Raw genomic sequence first — 20,924 nt, forward strand, 5'->3', positions numbered from 1 at the left:
TTTGATTATACTGCAGTCTTTAAACAGACTCTCAGGATTTTCTCTGGATGTTTCTGTTTATGCTGCTCTCTGCTGCCCTCAGAGTGGTTCTTTGTGGGGAATGCAAAAGCGCAGGACAGGAGAGCTGCTGCAGTGTCGCAATTTTTGAAAAAGGGCAGCAACTCAGCCGGCCAATCAGAGGAGGCTTGCAGTATTCATCAGATTAGCAGCTTCAGTAAAACTAGCATTTTTAGCTATGTCCTCTCACATGCTCTGTTTCTTTTCCTCTTATTTATTTTATACCTTTATAAGTCTCTTCTTGTTTTCTGTAAAAATGGTTTCTCACCCCTAATGTCTGTGAGCTCTGTCTCTAGTCTTCACTCCGCTCCTGCTTCCTGTATGTTTGCTAGCTGGTCTCCATTTATTTATTTCTTTGTTTTTTGTATATTATGTTAACATCAGCTTGATTTACTAACTTGATTAGATGTTTTCTGTAGTTTTTGCTTATTTAAAAATAAATTCTAAAGATTAAAATACAACCCCAATTCCAATGAAGTTGGGATGTTGTGTAAAACATAAATAAAAACAGAATATAATGATTTGCAAATCCTTTTCAACCTATATTCAATTGAATACACTACAAAGACAAGATATTTAATGTTGAGACAGATAAACTTTATTGTTTTTTGCAAATATTCACTCATTTTGAATTTGATGCCTGCAACACGTTCCAAAGAAGTTGAGACAGGGGCAACAAAAGACTGGGACAGTTGAGGAATGTTTTGAACATTCTACAGGTGAACAGGTTTATTGGAAACAGGTGAGTGTCATGATTGGGTATAAAGGGAGCGTCCCTGAAAGGCTATGTGAGCAAATAGTCCAACAGTTTAAGAACAACGTTTCTCAGTGCGCAATTGCAAGGGATTTCATCATCTACAGTCCATAATATCATCAAAAGATTCAGAGAATCTGGAGAAATCTCTGCAAGTAAGCAGGAAGGCAGAAAACCAACATTGAATGCCCGTGGACTGACGAGTCCACATTTCACATTTTTTTTTGGAAATCATGGACGTTGTGTCCTCTGGGCAAAAGAGGAAAAGGACTGTCTGGATTGTTATCAGCAGTTAAAGTTCAAAAGCCAGCATCTCTGATGGTGTGGGGGTGTGTTAGTGCCCATGGCATGGGTAACCTGCACATCTGTGAAGGCACCATTAATGCTGAAAGGTACATACAGGTTTTGGAGCAACATATGCTGCCATCCAAGCAACGTGTGGCCAAGCCACATTCTGCACTTGTTACAACAGCGTGGCTTCATAGTAAAAGAGTGTGGGTACTAGACTGGCCTCCCTGCATTCCAGACCTGTCTCCCATTGAAAATGTGTGGCACATTATGAAGCGCAAAATACGACAACGGAGACCCCGGACTGTTGAACAACTGAAGTTGTACATCAAGCAAGAATGGGAAAGAATTCCACCTACAAAGCTTCAACAATTAGTGTCCTCAGTTCCCAAACGCTTACTGAGTGTTGTTAAAAGGAAAGGTGATGTAACACAGTGGTAAACATGCCCCTGTCCCAACTTCTTTGGAACGTGTTGCAGGCATCAAATTCAAAATGAGTGAATATTTGCAAAAAACAATAAAGTTTATCCGTTTGAACATTAAATATCTTGTCTTTGTAGTGTATTCAATTGAATGTAGGTTGAAAAGGATTTGCAAATCATCATATTCTGTTTTTATTTATGTTTTACACAACGTCCCAACTTCATTGGAATTGGGGTTGTACTAAACATTCTTTCTTACTTCTCACTCTTGACTCTCTCTCCCTCCCTCTCTCTAGCTCTCTCTCTCTCTCTCTCTCCCTCTCTCCCTCTCCCTCTCCCTCCCTCCCATCTATTCTGTGTAATTTAATGATCATATTTAATGATTTAGTTATTTAAAGTTATGTAATTCTAAATTATCCATTTTATTATTATATTATTATTAATATTATACAATATATTAATATTATACACATATTATTTTGTCAAGTTAGCTGCCTTGTGATTTGATCATCACTTTTAAAATGCAGGGCATTCTGAGTATTCGATTATAACATCATTTTCAATGTTATTCAGCTTTCTCAGTCATTCATTCTTAACATATCTTTTTAAATTACCTTCATTCTAATTTATTTACAATGGGATGCTGCACAGGACTAGCACATTAAAATCAGTTTATACATTTCTGTTTTATCAGGAACGGTGATTCCTGATTTTTGATAGCATGAACAGCGTATGATAAATGTTGTGCTGTTTTTCAGGTCAGTCTCAGAAGAAGATTGCTGTGGTGCAACCAGAGAAACAGTAAGTTTAGTGGAAAGTTTGCATGAGTCTTATACTTTTATCTAAACAATCGACCCATCATTGTCTCTGTTCTCTATACACGCTCATAAAGTACCTTGGTATTAATGGCAAAATTACATCACCCGTTTAATGCTCTGAACGCCTGACCTTGTGTAACTCTTCTGCTAGACTCAACATTGCTCTGTTTCATTTCCTCACTGTGGTGTATCATCCTGAAGGCACTTCAACACCACTGTATGGTCCTAAATCAAAAGTGGTCAGAGCAGTTTCACAGCCATTCTACTTTATTTTACACACACACACACATAGCACCACTGTCATAACAAAACCACATGGCTCTGAAATCTTTATAGTGAAAGGAAAAAACTTTAACATACTGTACATGAACAGAATACCATTCATTTTGGATCTTTTCTGTTTGTCCATTCATCATGAAGTGTTCACACAATGGAAAGGGAAACTGGAGTTTTCAAATCACTACTCAAAGGGTATGGTCCTTCAAGGGATTTTCAAGGGTTATTTAGTAAAGAAAATGGTTCTATATAGAACCATGAACATGCAGACAACTCTTTGCATCACTAAAGGGTTTGTTGCTTTATGAAAGCGTTCTTCAGAATGCGCTGTCTATCAATTTTTTTTCTATCAATTTTCTATTTTGATCAGTGTACTGATTGATTTGCAGGTCAATCCCTTCACCTATGGAAAACATCCCTCTCGACCTTTGCCAGTCTGTCACAATGGACACAGGTTGTTTGTAGCAAGTTATATATTTATGATTATTTGTCTGTAAACGATGTACATTGATTCATAATACAACATTACAAGTTTACTTACATTTCCATAAAACTTGTTGATGTAATGTATTTTATGTGTTGAAATGAAGAATACATTTGAGTCAAGTAAATTATTCACTTTATTCAAATCAAAAAGTAATCCAAATCCCTTGTGTTTGTGTGTTTGTATCATCTTGTAGGTTCTGTGAACGGAAAGTACTGCTGTTCTCAGATCTTTATAAATCACCGCTGTTTTTCTGGCCCGTATCTCAATAAGGGCAGAATTGCTGAACTGCCTCAGACTGTAGGGCCTGGCAAGTGCACACTTGTCCTCAAAGAGGTAGAGCAGAACCCACAGTGCAAAAAGTGTGTGTGTGTGTGTGTGTGTGTTTACGTGTGTGTGTGTGTGTGTGTGTGTACGTGTGTTGAGTACATACAAACTGTGGTACGTTCATTTGACTCAATATTGAAAAAGCTTTTTATGTACGTGTGTGTGTGTGTGTGTGTGTGTGTGTACCCGCAGGTTCTGACGATGTTAATAAACTCGGCATACAAGCCTGCTCGTGTTCTCAGAGAGCTGCAGCTCGTGGAAGACCCGAAGTGGAACTGTCTGGAGGAGACGCTGAAAGCCAAGTAAGGACACACACACAAATTTGTTTTTATGTCATAAGATTTGTGTTTGAATATGGGGTCATGCATATTATTACTGTCAGATCAAAACCTAATTTCTTAAAAATAGTAACTTTACAGGAGAAACCTTTTAGTATATATACTGTTAAAAGTGTCCTTTTTACATATATGTAAACTGTATAAAACATTTGAGAGCTCAGTGTCCAGGTTTTCTTAAAATCATAAATTATTAATTTAGCTTCTTAGTCCATTAGCATCAAAAGTTTAGAGTCGTACTATCTTTTTAAGATTAAGATTAATTAACCCTTATTAGTCCCACAATGGGGAAATTTCACCTCCGCATTTAACCCATACACCACACACTAGGGGGCAGTGAGCACACTTGCCCAGAGCAGTGGGCAGCCCAATCTGCAGCGCCCAGGGAGCAGTTGGGGGTTAAGTGTCTTGCTCAACGACACCTCAGTCATGTGCTGTCGGTTCTGGGGATTGAACCGGCGACCTTCTGGTCACAAGGCTGGTTCCCTAACATCTCAACATTCCAGCCCATGACTGCCCCCATTTTTAGTTAAGACATTTTAAGTTAATGTCTCAGTGGCACATGTTAAGATTTGGGACATAGAAGCTGAAAAATGAACAGCCAATTCTCGTGAGATGGGGAGGCATGAAGACCTTAGCAACTACGACAAAGGAGAAAATTGTTATGGCCAGATGACTCGGTCAGAGCTCCTTTGAAACTTCAAGGCTTCATGGCCATTGTATTCTCCAATGACTGTACCCTTTTTTAGCATGCTACGCAGCCTGCCACACTTAACACATTGGCCCAAATTTAGCAAGTATTTCAAAGCAAGTAAGTCTATCTAAGATCAGGCCTTTTCAGTTTATTCATTTTATTCACTGTTATAAAAAAAACTGTATGCTGACCCTAAAACAGTATTCTTACTTTGAGAAGTTTGATAAATATGGGCTACTGTTCAAAAATCATATGGAAAAGTTGACAACAAGGTCAAGGTGTTTCTCTGGGCTCCAAACTCCCCAGATCTGTGGGAAGCACTAGGACAAAAAATACAATCTGTCTTGGTGCCAGGTTCTAAGGTCCCTTGCCTCAGTGGGTTGGAGATGTTTTGGTGGCACACCGAAAAATAATCCTATATGTATTATATATATGAATGTGTCTATATGTACAAATAATATTTCCCATAGTAGCCAACTACTGTAATTTCTGTTAGCCCTGTCTTTCTCTAGTGTACCTGTACAGTCACAATATAGGACACAGGACACAATGTCTCTCTCACACACACACACACACACACACAGATTATTCTTTCTCAAATACTTTCCCATGTAGACAATATCCATTAATGTCTGCATCTTAGTTTGTGTTTTTCTAAGTGTGTGTGTTTCATGAATGATCAATTTGAGAGTATAAACCCGGTGGTCCTAATGAACTATGTTTTTTTCTCATTTGCATAATGAGGTTCCTAGACAGCTGATTTGCATATTCATGTATGCGCATATTTGAGCAAGAAAGTGCACAAATTTCCCAGTAAGTATATATTTAAATGGCAGGCTGGGTGGAAAATGGATTTGTATCTGTGTGCGTTTTCAGGTATAAAGGGAAGAGCTATCGTTCGAGTGTCCGGATCGTGCGCTTGGCAGAGCAAGTCTCAGATTTCTGCCGGACTGTGTGTGTGAGGCTGCAGTGTTGTCCAAATTTGTTCGGCCCAACGCTTGTCTCAGACAACTGCCCCGAGAACTGCTCCATATACACCAAGACCAAATACAGTGAGTGACTGAGAGGGGGGGAGGGTGTTAGGGCTCAAGAGAGGGAGGCAGACAATAGCAGAGAGGGAGGGAGAGAGAGAAAAAGAGGGAGAAATAAGAGTCAAATACAGTGAGTTACAGAGGGAGGGAGAGAGAGAAAAGTTAGAGAGAGAGAGAGAGAGAGAGAGAGAGAGAGAGAGCGAATGAGGGAGTGGGAGAGATAAACAGAGGGAGAAATAATAGTAGTAAAACTGAGAGAAAGAAGGAGAGAGAAAGTCATTGAGGAAGAAAGGGAGAGAGACTGAGAGAGGGGGAGAGACAAGGAGAAAGCAACACAGAGATAAAAAGAAATTATATTTCTATATTTTTTTCTTTTTATCTCTGTGTTGCTAGAAAAAAGCAAACTGGTAGAGAGAAATAGGCACAAAACAGAAACAGAGAAAGAGATAGAGTGAAGCAGTGAGAATGACAGAGAGAAGAGGAAGAGATAATAGTAATGGTTCCTCTAAGAGGAGGGAGGAAAGAGAGAGTGAAAGATATATAGAGAGAAACAGAGTTACATACACAGTGCAAGCTAGATAATTGTCAGTTCCTCTGAGAGAGGGGGAGAAAGAGAGTGAGAGAGAGAGGAAAGGGGAGAGAGAGTAAAAGGAGACTTTCAACATTTTTGTAGGTTGCACGCTTGCACTCTGCTCTCTTGATAAGACGGTTGTGCTTATTTGAATTTTACGTTTGGAATGAAAATGATATGGTTTTATATGTGAGCCATCATTTTCCTCATAAACACCCACACACACACACCCACAAACACACCCCCACACAAACACACACACATATATATATACACACTGACCTGATCATTTTCTAGCAGTGTGTTGGTGAAGTATACATAGTGAGTGAGTACAGTGTGTGTGTGTGTGTGTTTGTGTGTGTGTGTGTGTGTGTGTGTGTGTGTGCATGCTGTAGCATATTACTATGGAAAGAGACGGAAAGTGGGGCGCCCCAGCCTGGCAGAGAGCACGCAGGATGGAGACACGGCCAAATCTTCACGCCGCAGAAAGAAGCGCAAAACCATCTTTGTTCAGAAAAAACGGCGCTCTTCTGTTGTAGGATACAACAACACAGAGTCACCTCAGGTTAGACACACACACACACACACACATACACACTGATTTATTTCAAGAAAAGAAATATTACATGTGTAAATATAGTGACAGCCAGGGCTGAGGTGAGGCTGAGGGGGTTTCAGACTTCCCATAAGAGTAAAGGGACCCCCCCTTAGGAGAGACAAAATTGAACTTAGGGGATCCTGTGTTATTTCCTTAAATAAAACATGACTTTCTTGACAAAATTAATACCCTCACATGAGGTGACCAGAGTTAGATTTCACTTAGAACTCACACAGCACAAATTTTTATCAACATAAACTTTAGATATTTTAGCCTTTCAGTAAGCAACAGACATGTAGAAAATAAATGCTGTTGGCAGCCATGCCATAAGCCAACAAATATGTTCTTGTTAGCAAAGAGTTTTCACTTTAGGCTGCTGAATATTGTTCATGCTAGGCATCATGTATTTTTGCTAAAAAAAAGCAATAGAATTATACCAGTTTGTCCAGCAAACTAAATTGTAATTTGGTTTTAGTATTTACTGGACCTGCCAAAGCTGCCTACTGGTGACTAAATCAATGCTAAGCAATATATATTTGGGTTAAGTAACTGAGAAAGAGATAGGCTATCAGATCTATTTGCTGTCTTGTTGACAGCTTCTGAAGGCGACTGCACACCAGACCACTACAGAGCATTGCGCAACAGATGCAATACAAAGGGCAGCTTTACCACATAGAATGCATTACAATGATGGCACAGACAAATGCCAAGTTCATGTTTATTTTTACACTCTTTCTTCTATAAATATAGAGGAATAAAACATTTAATGATATTTATGAATGTGTCATGTCTGGTATCAGATAAATAACTTTTCACAAATACACTGTTTTCAGGTTGAAAGATATGAGGTGAAAAAGATTAGGATGTAATGCTGGCTGAAGACTTTACACCATTTCTCTCTGTAAACTTTAAGCCACATGTGATCCACTATATGTTTTTGTGGTCTCCTTCTGGGTTTAATTTAAAGTAGTGATGGTAAAATGATAAGTGGCACACTATAGCGTGAAGATAATTTCAACAGCCACCAAAATGCCACTGTCGCCATCACCTTCATCACAATGATTTCAAATCTGTGGATGCTGTGTGGGGCAGCGCATATGGTGTGGGGCGGCCTTAAGTGTAAAAATCACTTATATTGATGCAGACATGAAGTTAAAGTCTCCTGCCTAAACCACACAAAATATAGTGTAAAAATGCCACGCATCATTAATCAGGTCACCTCATATTCAGACTTTCCACCTTAGCCACATTTTGAAACCTGTTGACAGGCCACACGTTTTATCCCCTTGTATTGATGCATACACTCATCAGCACTCAAGCCTTTCAAGGTTTTTAAGACACCTTTGGGCCAAAAGAGTTTCAATATGTGCTTTTAACAATAGTTTGGGAAAGAAAACATTAAACAAAACTTACCAAGGAAGTAGACCTGAATAGTCAAAGGAGTAAAAATAGTAAATTCTTGCACTCATCCGGGAGTCAGAGTTGATGAGTTAATGTCAGAAGTCAACTCTTCAGGAAAGACTTTGAGTAGTGCGAGTTTGTTTAATTACCAGGCTTTATAATATGCTAAAGCTGCTCATCTGCCACTAAGCACAAACTCTGCTGCTCTTCACAAAAACATTTTTGATACATCTGCCTCTACACTGCACCGCTCTGCACTCTAATTCTGCTTTTGGAAAACCAAACTCTTCATTTTCTTCATGATTAAGGTTGCAATAAATATTAGAAACACTGAAAAGAGGAACAGAAGATAACATCCAAGCACTTCCGAATGAAAACTTCACATTCAACCTGGTTAACTGGTTAATAAGTTATTTTCAATTTTTAAAATAAAGATAACAGCAGTGATTTTATTGGTACATTTCCCTCTCCTTGTAGCTTGCTCAAGCTCAAGCTTCCATCAGAAGCCTCATTATGTGAAATAGGCTGATGATATTATCTTGTCTGATGATTGGACACGTTTAAACATTAGTCTGCTGTGATCACTTGTTAGGCAACCTGATATTCTGCAGGCATACTAGGTGTAATCTTTGAATTTTGATCATATCAGTCTAACAGGCTAAATACGGTGTTTTGTTATACTAGCATTGGACAGAAAGTAGGATGCAAAAAGCAAAAAAGCTGGAGGTGCCGAAATTTTAAGTGGGATGTACAAGATGTACACTGTGACATAATGCAAATGTTATACACCAGTATATAGTCGTGCTACATGCTGAAAATTCAACACTCAAACAGACATTGAGCGGGAGATATAATGATTAAAAAAACTTGTGTTTAAAATGTGGGACATTATCACTTTAGATTATTTTTTTAAGCTTAAAAACAGTATTAGTCTTCTAATATTTCTTGTGTTTTAATGATGTGCCCCCAAAGTGGCCAACAGTTGGTGAGGGAAGTGATTTGGCTTGCTGTAATGAAAATGCAGCATTATTTATTTGTTTTTGAAGTTATTTTTAGCAGTTGCAACCCTGAAATCTTGGCTCCTTAGCACCCCCCTCTTTCCCTATCCAGACAGCATCGTTCCATGCCTCATTGCATTGTTAGTGTAAATGCTGGCATGGTGATGACATATCTACGCTCCTGTTTCAAGTTACAAATGAAGAAATCTGATTTGTATGGTCAGACCGTAGACACATTTGATTAGATATGCACATTCATTTTCATAGTTTCTGAGAAGAATGATTTTACTGTTGCACATTCTAGCATTAGAAAGGCTGTGCACTAAATAATAGAAATATAATTTGAATCAGATTGGAAACCTCCTACAAATGTCAGTTGAAAATCACATTGCATGTGTCTGCTGTCGAGACTACAGAAACTCTCCCCTGAAGGGCTATAAACTTTTGACAAGGAGTGTATGTGCAGACATGCTCTCTCGCCCTCATTCTTTCATACACACACTCATACACACTCACACTGAAACCTTCACTATTGTCCTTTTCACAGGACAGTGATTATTTCTATGAGGATGATGATGATGATTCGGTCAGTGAGGAAGGCTCCAGCTCAGAGCCACATGAGGAGGCCCCTCCCCGCTCCTACATGGACGTGTCGAGGAGAGGCCGGCCACGCCGGTCCATCACCCAGCGTAGGGTTACACACCCCGGGACCACTGACCAATCACCTCTGCGGAGAACCACGCGCTCACACTCCTATACACACAACCAGCCTTCAGGACACGCATGCACAAAGGTGAGATCCACACTGACCTCTCAGTGATTCAGTTCAGCAATGCGATTCTTTATGAAATGATTCAGTGCATCATGAGGTCTCAAGTTTCACCACAGTCCAGTTCAGTTTGAAGTGTTGTTTTAAATTGCATTTGAAAACAGTCTAGTAATTTGATGAGTACATTTTCTACTGAATATTATTGTAATTGATGTCAATCAGTTCTAACATTCCAAGCGTGCTGCAATTAAATCATCACCTTTGGCTTGTTGCATCATGATCCTTCATTGTAGGCACTGCAGCGACAGAAATAAATTCCAATTTCTAAACTATATATATATCACCTGTTTGCTGCCATCAACACTGCACAGACAAACCTCAAGTCTATTTATATTCTCTTTATTCATAATGCGTCTCAATCATGGTAAACGAATCATGTACGGCCTGCAACTTGATATTAATTTTATCATTTATTATTCTAAAATCTTAAATTATTAGCGGAATTTACACATTTAGGTTAATGTTAGATGCTAGTTGGTGGAATGGCATGTCTTAGGAGCATCAATTTGTTAACCAGATAACAAAAGAGAATAGATAAGAAACTTACATTGTCACATTACTGTTATATTATTACTAATTATTATCCATAAGATAAGGAGAAAAAATAGGTGCAGTATTATATTGCAAAATTGCAGAAAACAAATATTGATATTTTATTATTTACCTTTTAGTTAGTTTAGTTAGTTTTATTATTTTTACTTAGTTTGATCCTATTATTACATAAATGTGGATTTGTCTGATTCACACTTCAGTTTTGCTGCAATAAAATGAACAAAGCATAGTGAGAGATAATTTGCAGTCACAAGTCATAAATCACAGTATACAATATTGCAGTACTTAGCACATCAGAAATACCCCAATAGAATCACATCAAGACTCAAGTACTGTGATATCATATTGTTGAGCCTGTAGCAGTTCCCTCCCCTACAACACTGCATTTTGACACCCTGTCACACAAACATTTAAATAAAAATCAAAGGAATTTCACATAACTGGTTTATGTGTATGTGTAGCCGGACCATACAGAAGAGGAAGAAGCTCGCCTGGTTCTAGAGAGGAATCCTCTGGAGTGGAGTGTTTCTGACGTGGTCGATTTCATCATGTCTACCGACTGTGCCTCACTCGCCAAGATATTCCAGGAGCAGGTAAACGCCCGCTCAGGATCAGATCAATTTAAAAGAATAGTGCGGAGAAAAATCTAATTTGTAGTTTTCATCTCTTACCCAAATGCATTCGAACAGCCAAGATGTGTTTGGTGTCTGAAGTCTGCTTCTATACAATTACACTAGAGTTACAAGATTAAAGTAGCTAATCAGTAATGGGAGTTTATATCCAGAGGCATTATAAAGAAGGAGACTGGTCAGTTGTTGGAGAATAAATGGAAAAGCTCATAACACTCAAGTCCGGCCCCTCAACAGAATAAGCATGTTGGCTTGCTGGTTAATCCACAAAGCTGCCCCTCATTGTGGGGATATGCACAGTAGCCATAATAAGCTGAAAAAAATATGGGCCTCATTTATTAACCTTTCTTAAGATGGAATTTCTTCTTAAAACCACTTACGCAGTTTTCACGTAGCTTCTGGCATTCACCAGTGTTTTCTTATTTCAGATTTGTTCTTAGGTAGGAGCAGAACCTCGAGCACAAAGGTGCAAACCATTCTGTGGTTTAAGAACACATCATGAATCTGACAGGCTTTGAAAACTTTCTCAAAAACAAATTTAAGACTAAAACTTAGGAAGATATTGTTGAAGAAGGCCTTATGTTTTTATTTGTTATTTGAGCTAAACGCTATAAACTATTTATGCTGTTCTTGTCCAATTTAACAGTGTTTTGGCTGTTTGTTTGGGGCTTATACCCATTTAAATAGCCTGGTCTTATATGAGTGGAAATAAGTGCATTGCCAAAATGGCCATCATGTGGGCAGGCTTTCCTTTATGGACTTTGTTATATCCTAATATGTTAGCATTGTGCTAACTGCATGCCTAATTCATCACACACTTGAGTTTAGTCATTCAGTAATCTCAAATAGATGTGCAAACATAGTTTGAGGCAAGCATGTGATTTAAGGCCATTACAACACCCTGAATGTGCACAAATAAATGCTTAGAAGATACAAAATATTCAGAACTGACTTCTCACATCAAACTGTTTACTCACCGTGTCAAAACTAAACAAATAGACAATGTCTTTTTCAAGTGACAAAGATAACCTATCCTCATACAATAGTGTAAAAGCAATCACTGGGTAGCCTACATACCATTCTGGAAAAGTGAAAGAGGGACATAGTTTCACTGCCTCATTCACTCAGGTGTTGAAACTTTATAATGAACACTTTTATTTCACACAAAATGTCAGTAACCCCTAAATTGAGCACCATATGTGATGAAGCAGAAGACAAACTAATCTTTTTAAGGTTGTGAAATTTTCATTACAGAGGCACTAGTTGTTGCCATGCCAACACCAGTGGTAACAATAAATGGTTTTGTGTGTGTGTGTGTGTGTGTGTGTGTGTGTGTGTGTGTGTGTGTGTGTGTGTGTATCACCTGCAAAAATTGCATTTAGTGTGCAAGATATCAGATGTTCCAATTACTTTTTTAACATCTGAATAAACAAACAGTGTGTAAAGGCCTAGGCATGCAGTTTACAAAGTGATAATTAGCGCAGTATTAGTTTCCATTTCCATTCTTTCTCCACTGTGAAACTAACCAAGCAATCATCAGAGACCAAACCACTATCTTATGTGCAGATTAAGAGGAAAGTTGTGTTAATTAGATTTTTCGCTGGACTGTTCCTATAACCTACAACCTTATTCAAGGGTTATAATTAAAGGCAATGGCTGAACTTAAAACCATGATAATATAGAGAACCATTTCAATGCTTAAATGATTCTTCATATGGTTAATCTGCATGTTTCTTCACTATGCCTCAACTTGTTGTATATGGTTCTTTAAAGAACCCATTGAAAATGATACTATATAGCACCAAAAAGGTTTACAAGACAAAATAAGTACTATAAAGAACCCAAAAGCAGAGCAGATGTTTCTTCTTTATTTGACTTGGAGTGAATGCAAGAACCTTGAAAAGCAGTTATCATTGATCCGCTCTCTCAAAGGCGATATAATGAAGTCTGTCTCTTCCTCCCCTCTCCTTCTCTTTCTCTCTTTATACAGGACATTGATGGTCAAGCTCTGTTGCTGTTGACCCTTCCGACCGTCCAGGAGTGTATGGATCTAAAGCTGGGTCCAGCCATCAAACTCTGCCACCAGATCGAACGCGTCAAAGTGGCCTTTTACTCCCAGTACGCCAATTAAGCGAACACTGCTAACCAGGCTAACTGGGCTAGCTCTGTCAGAGGCCTTTCTCTCGGTGGATGAAAAGAAAAGTGACTATATACTCCTCAGGGGCTTGATATGGAGCTTCAGTCCTTTAGGAAAACAACACATGCCTATTGGCGTTTTGGAGGAAAACTGGAAAGACCTCTATTTCAGAACAAGACAGGAGGACATCATTTGATATAGACAATGGAGGGATTTTACCTATGGATACCAAACCTGAGGGGAGGACTGCATTTTTTGTCCTGTTGAGTATCGACATATGGAGTCAGAGAAGAATCTTCAACTCTCGCAATATCTTCCTTATGTTTGAGGTTCCTGAAGCAGGCCTTTGGAAGAAAATATATAAGACATTGGAAGGAAAAATATTTCTCTGTTTTATCTGTAATTATTGAAGCCTTCTGAAAAAAAAAAACTAAAACTCTAGTACTGTGTTCAGCTGTAAAGATGCCTGTATGTGACTTTTCTGTTATTTAGAGACCAAATTATTATATTTATAAAAGATAATTAGATTTGGAGAATCAGTGTATAAAGTGAATAATATATTTGAAATATTTATTTTGGCCTGGCAAACATTTCTTTCAGAATCTAGGTGCTCACATGCTATTTCGTTTGTCTATAAATTGGCAGGTTTTTTTTTCACACAGCAATCTTTATTTCCAACACCTTGTAAACCTGGACACTGTATGTAAATGTTCCTTTAATCTATGCAAAATCTGGAGATTCATGACGATTCATTTTCTACTTCTTTGCTGTATAACCAACACTTCCCTTGACTTGAGATTATTGTAAATAGGCTGTATATAGAATTTATTAACTGATAGTAAAATCTAGTTTTAATACAACCCACAAATGAGTGGAACAGTGTTGTAGTTCACACATCACCCAAAAAACCGAAGGAGGTTCAACTCAGAATATCAGGAAAGTTCTCAAACAGTCCCATAAACGAGTGGGATGGACTTGTACTTCACCCATTGCCCATAAAGAAATGAAGGGATTTCCAGAATGTCAGTAAAGTTTTCATGGAGTCTTACTGCTTTTAAAAGTCAACATAAAAAAAATCAAAACCTTTTTTTACCTTGTTGGAAAATGTGCCTGGTCATATTAAGCACAATTCATCATCTTATATCATTTAAAAGACATGACTTATGACTTTATCCGCCTCTGAAACGTGCGTTTTGATCACATCACCATTCACCGGTGGTTGGGGAAAAATAATATTAACCTATAATATCATATCTCACCTCCCCCTCCCACCTCCTCCATCTATCATCTAGAGAAAATGCCCAGCTAGCTTAGAAACCTCCCTGATACCACGTTTCTCTCAGAACTATGTCACAGTATTGAGGGAAAATGCATTATGATTTCTGACTCACATTGACTGAAGCATTTGAATAGGGAATAAACAGGCAAGTGTACATACTTCAGTTATGTTGAGTGGTATGTAAGCAGGGTTGGATAGTAACAAATAATGTAATGTGATTTTGGAATTTGTGTTTTAAAGTGAAAAAAAATCAGTAACAAACATATAGAGCTTACTCACTTGGTCCAACTTTATATTTAGTGTCTCTAATAACTGTAACAGCACATGCAGCAGCTATGTTGCTACTGTTGATATATTTATTGTTACAGATGGAAGATAGTAATACAGCTTATGTGCTTACTGTAACATTATTTTTTGTAACTTACATTTTTAGTTTTATTTCATTTGATTGGCCAGCTTAAGTCTGCAACTTAATCCAATGTATGTTGGCACAGTAGCATCACTTTTCCTAGCTAGCTGTAGTAATAGCTTGTGTAGTGGCAGTGCACCTAATCTAAAGTTCTGGCTTTAAACCATTCTGTAATGTGACTGTTACAAATGTGTAATTACACAAGAGAAAGTATGCTGTTAAAACTTTCAGATACACTAGTGCAATTACATGAGTGAACACTGAAATTGATATGCATGTGAATTTACATAAATCTGTACAGTTAATTAGTTACATTTTAATTGCATGTATTATTAACATGTAATTACACAGTTATTAGAGACCCTTAAAATAAAGAGGGACCACTCATTTTCTGGCAATTCTTTCATATCAGCTTTGAGTGTATATATATATACACAATTCAATTTTATTGTCAGTGTATAAGAACGTTATTTATTGCCATAACAAAGCATTCGATTTTAATGAACATACATGTAATGAGATTATTTTCTGTTGGTGCATTTCTATTGGTCTATTCACCATGAAGCATTCACACAGTGCAAAGGGCAGCTGGCATTTCGAAATGGTGTCAGGAAAAAACAACAAAAAAAAAGTCTTGACAAACCAGGGGTGAAATGTTGAGGTTATCAGGTCTGTAATTTCCATATGAAAAGAATGTACTCTATAAACATATTCATGGCAATTGTTTCCATGATTCACTGAAAAAAGTGATGAATTTGAACTTGATTCAGATGTGAACATCATTTCCATGAGTCATATTTTAAACATGACACCATTGCTTACTTTTGGGAGTATTTGTGTCGATGTTATACTTTATTTATACAGAAATGATGTAAACGTTCACGTCAAGCCAATTTCAATGCAACACTTTTTTCAGTTCAGCATTTTATGCGAATGCATCTGAATCTTAAGAGTAATACAACAGGTCATAATAAACTATTCCTTCTCACAATCAAATAAACTGAAAAATGAATGGTCTTAATATATCAATGGAAATATGGCCTGAAGGTATTTATGTCTTTGCTTCGGAGCCTCATGAGTCATAGTGATGAGTCAGCGTTGATTTTGCTCTGGAGATTGAGCAGATTGGTCCTATTGGTGCTTTTCCTTGAAGCAGTACTTAGGTGACCATTAATGTTTTTTCTATTGAGTCGTGCTGCAAAAATTTGTTCAACTGCCACCTCATACTGTTGCCAGGCAACATGTTTTCAAAGGTATGCGGCATTCGGCATGCCCAGCTGCATGCCTGACTGTAATCGAGGCAGCTTTTTGATGGTAGAGGCGCCCACATAAATTTAGAGAAGTGGTGAGAAATGTATAACAGCTTCGCAAAGAAAAGTGGAGGAGCACATGGAAGGACAGCGAAGACTTTTATTAGAAGGTTGTTCTGAACATATAATATATAGAAAGAGAAGGTTCATTCAGGGTCAAAAGTGGACAAAACTGTGAAAATAACTAAGTTATAACGGGCAGGACTGAAACCACAAATAATTCAAAGCATTGCTGTACAGCCACAAGTATCTCCAAAAAAACAAAACAAAAATAAAACGTGTGGAAGATTTTTTTTTTCCATTTGGCTTTTTTGACAGGGTCATATACTGCAGATTTATGTGAAGGTTGGAGTTTCACCAAGGTATTCATCATCTCTCTCTCTCTCTCTCTCTGTCTCTCTCTCTCTCGCTTTTGTGTGTGTGTGTGTGTGCATCCGATCTTCAGCTGCACAACCATATGGGGCCTTCATTGTTGTATTTTTTTGCTACATAATGTGCCACACGTTTTCAATGCCAGACAAGTTGGACTGCAGGCAGGTCAGTCTGGCACCCACGGTCATGCTAATGTAACACGTGCAGAATGTGACTTTGCATTGTCATGTTGAAATAAGCATGGATGTCCTTGAAAATGACAAAATCCTTGCACATCTTGCATCTAAGGTCTGAATACCTATTTTGTTTTTAAATAGGTTTTACTGTGGGACTAATTTGGTAGAATGGTCCTATATCTTTATGCATTAACGGTACCTTTACATATGAGCAAGTTACCATGATAGACACTGGCTTTTGAACTTAGTGCTGACAACAATCTGGAGGGTCCTTTTCCTCTTTGGCCCAGAGAACATGATGTGTATTGTTTCCATGAACAAAGGTTGAAAGCTTGACTCGTTAGACCACAGTACACGTTTCCACTGTGCATTAGTTTATTTTTAGTTAAAATCAAGCTCAAAGACATCAGCAGTGTCTGGACATTGTTGATATATGGCTTTCACCATGTATAGGTCAACGCCCTTTTCAAGAAATCTGGGACACTGCATAATGTAAATAAAAATAGAAAGCAGTGATATGCAAATAATGTAAACTTTATGTTTAATTTAAAATAGAACAAAGACAACATATCAACTGTTGAAACTGAGAAATGTTATTGTTTTATGAAAACATATGTCCATTTTGAAGTTGATGGCAACAAATGACTGGTAAAGTTGTGTAATGCCAAAAAACACCTGGTGGTTAACTGGCAACAGGTCAGTAACATGAATTAGTATGAAAAGAGCATCTGAAAGAGGCTGATCTGAGGAATCTCTTAAGATGATGAGGGGTTTACCATGTTGTGAAAGACGGTGCGGGCATCGTTGCATTCTGTTTTTATTTACATTTTGCACAGCATTCTAACGTTTTTTCATAACGGGTTTGTATCAATTTGTATTTGTTTAAGGAGCAACAAATAGAGTTTATTAACAATGGTTTGTTAGAGTATTCCTGAGACTGTGCTGTCACAGAAGTATGCTAGTTTTTAATACAGTTGCATCTGAAGGATTGAAGGTCACGAGCATTCCGTTGTGTATTTAGGCCTTGTCCTTTACCTACAGAAAGTTCTCAGGATACCCTGAATATTTTGATGTTATTATGTGCGGTAGAGGATGAAATACCTAAAATTCCTGCAATCACTTGTTGAGGAGCATTTCTCTCAAACTCTTGGATTATTTGCTGCTGCATTTCTTTTTCACCTGACCCTTCCTCATAAAGAAGTAGACTTTTCCTAAATGCTTCTTTTATACCCCAGCATGATTGCACTGCCTGTTTAAGCTTTTTTTTAAAAAAATTCACAACGTTCCTAGTCTTAAATTACCCATGTCTCAACTTCTTTGTAGCATGTTGAAGTCATCAGTTTCAAAATTAGTGCATATTTACCAAAAAATAATGTTGAAAAGTTTAATTGTCTTGTGTTTATATGACTTCCATTCGAATACAGATTAAAGTAGGTATACAGATCACTGCTGTCTGTTAGGCGTGTATATACAGAGAACATATGGAGAGGTGCATACGCATGGAAGATTGTATTCATAGATGCACAATTTCTTAGCCCATATAGTGCCTAAATTTTCACTTTACACAGATTGACATATGACAAGTGATGCATTTTCACAGACTGCTATATTGAATTTACCTGATTCAAATGTGTGCATAGTTTCCTCATGAATAAAATACATTACATCAACACAATCTTACTTTTGGCAATAGCTGTGTTGTTTGGTGTAATTTATTTTATTTATGTAGAAATGATATTTTAATCAAGAGCATTCGGTGCACCTTTGCGTTACAAACTCTTTGAACAACTGTATCATTTCATATGTGAATATTTCAAAAAGCTATGCGTCATTTTACAAGAGGGAAAAAAGTGGTATAAACTGCGGCAGCTTCACTTTTCAGTGGCTTTAAATGGGTAGCTCTCTCTCACACACACACACACACACACACACACACACACACACACACACACACACACACACACACACACACGCATACACACCTGAAACTGGGTCAATAAAGTGGTGGGGTGGAGGGGGGTGGGCATAACCCTGACTGGTAAAAGCTTTCTTCTCCTCTGAAACATGCTGGCTTGAAGATTTGCACAGTTTTGCAAGCATCTTGGAAATCAAGATACAGATGCAAGCATCACCACAAAGAAAATCAAAGGTTAAACCACACAAACACACACACACATTTCCACAAGCACAGAGCCCAACTGAGTAGTCTCACATTTTTCTCCTTGCATTTCCACTGTTAAGTAAGCAATGAGCCTGAAATTCACAATGAGCACTGAAAAAAGAAATGCATTGAATGCATTTGATACATTATTGAATGGTAAATACTGGACTTCCTTAAGGAAAGCTTTGGACATAGTTAAGCTAGCACACGTAATGGACTGTTTATTTGTTTATTTTTGTTTAATGAAAGGTTACTTTAATCAAATAAATGCTTACCACCCAGAAAAATAGATTTTTTTTATCATAGATGTATGGTATTTTCAGTAACACTTTATTTGAAGGCTACCTACATAAGGGCTATATGATGCATTCATAAGCACTGAATAATGTGTTTATGAAGCACTACTTGAACATTTATTAAGTGCTTATGTCGGTTCTCGCAACCTGACATAAGATGTTTTCTGAGATAAATGACTTTGTACTGACATAGTAAGACATAATAAGAATAAACGTTGAACAGCACTAAACATATTTAAACCCCATACATAATTGCATCAATCTTTAACCTGATATCAGTACAATGTCGTCTTAAGGATGCTGACATAAATAGTTATGTATAGTGTTTTAAATATGTTTAGTGCTGTAAATATGTTCAACGTTTCTTCTTATTATGTCAGTACAATGTCATTTATTTCATAAAACATCTTATGTCAGGTAGCAAGAACCAACATAAGCACTTAATAAATGTTCAAGTAGACATTATTCAGTGCTTATGAATGCGTCATGAAGTCCTTATGTAGGTAGCCTTCAAATAAAGTGTTACCGTATTTTCTCAGCTGGCTTAAGACCTTTACATAGAACTGTATGTTTACAATATCGAGACAGTTGCATAGAGTCTCCTCTGCATGCAGTGCTCTGACAATTATTTTGTTTTTGCTATTCACTGCAGACATTTGGGTTTGAGATCAAATACATAAACACAGAGATCAGTAGTTCCCTATTACCTTAATTAGCATCTAGCTGTGTTAAACAACTACCCATTTTTCAGGTGAGCAAAAATATTGGAACATGTGACTGACAAGGTGTTTCTTGTTGCCCAGGTGTGCCCTGTTAGATCAAGTGGTTAAGCAATTAATGACTCTGAATATCTACTTTTGTTTTGAGTCCTGAGTTTTGCCTTTAACTGCATTAGCTGCTACAATGGATAAACCAACATAAAGACCAGAGATCTGTTTCTGATTGAAAAGCAAGCCATTTTGAAGCTGGAAAAATGGGAAAATTTGATCAGAACCATTGCACAAACATTGGCCATAGTTAATCCAGTCATGTGTAATGTTCTGAAAAAGTGAGAAACCATCAGTGTACTTACAAGAAAACATCGAACAGGACAGCCAAGGAAACAAAAGTTTTGATGGCAGAAGCATTATTAGAGCTCTGAAAAAAAAACAAAAAACAAAAAAACAAACAACAGTCAGTGACATCATCATCGGTCTACACAGGACAGGGGTGAAAGCATCACAATTCACCATTTTTTGAAGACTCTGTGAGGAGAAATATAGAGGCAATAGCACAAGATGCAAAACACCCATCATCAGTAAGAATCAGAAATTCAGACTGAAATTAGCAAAAGAAAATATCAAAACAAGGCACAAAAGTTCTGGAACAGAGTTTATGGACTGATGAGACCCAGATGAACCACTGATGGAAAGGCCAAAGTGTGGAGAAAGGATCTCCTCATGATCCAAAATACATGATCGCATCAATCAAGCACAGTGGAGGTAGTGTCATGGCTTGGGCTTGCATGGCTGCTTCTAGAATGGGCTCACTAATCTTTACTGATGATATAACTCATGATGGTAGCAAGAGAATGAATTCAGAAGTCTATAGAAACATTCTGTCTGCCTTTTACAGAGAAATGCATCCAATCTAATCAGACGGAACTTCATTCAGCAAGACAATGATTTAATACACAACGCAACTTTATCAGCAAAGGTTTTAGACTTCCAAGTCAACTGAC

The 20,924-nt window shown here is 37.6% G+C and overlaps 1 protein-coding gene across 2 annotated transcripts in view; it reads left to right on the plus strand.

The window, feature by feature from the left end:
* sfmbt2 (Scm like with four mbt domains 2) overlaps positions 1–16,489 on the plus strand; it is a 70,007-nt gene extending 53,518 nt beyond the window's left edge. For both annotated transcript variants that reach the window (XM_017696922.2, XM_017696923.2), the window contains 9 exons: positions 2,280–2,322; positions 3,005–3,069; positions 3,296–3,435; positions 3,619–3,728; positions 5,332–5,507; positions 6,453–6,622; positions 9,602–9,847; positions 10,897–11,028; positions 13,055–16,489. In XM_017696922.2, the coding sequence (XP_017552411.1) occupies positions 2,280–2,322; positions 3,005–3,069; positions 3,296–3,435; positions 3,619–3,728; positions 5,332–5,507; positions 6,453–6,622; positions 9,602–9,847; positions 10,897–11,028; positions 13,055–13,195 (1,223 nt within the window). In that variant the 3' untranslated portion in view covers positions 13,196–16,489. The remainder of the gene's footprint in view (positions 1–2,279; positions 2,323–3,004; positions 3,070–3,295; positions 3,436–3,618; positions 3,729–5,331; positions 5,508–6,452; positions 6,623–9,601; positions 9,848–10,896; positions 11,029–13,054) is intronic.
* Positions 16,490–20,924: the final 4,435 nt, after the last annotated feature.

This window comes from Pygocentrus nattereri, chromosome 1, assembly GCF_015220715.1.
Source record: "Pygocentrus nattereri isolate fPygNat1 chromosome 1, fPygNat1.pri, whole genome shotgun sequence".
Taxonomy (NCBI): domain Eukaryota; kingdom Metazoa; phylum Chordata; class Actinopteri; order Characiformes; family Serrasalmidae; genus Pygocentrus; species Pygocentrus nattereri.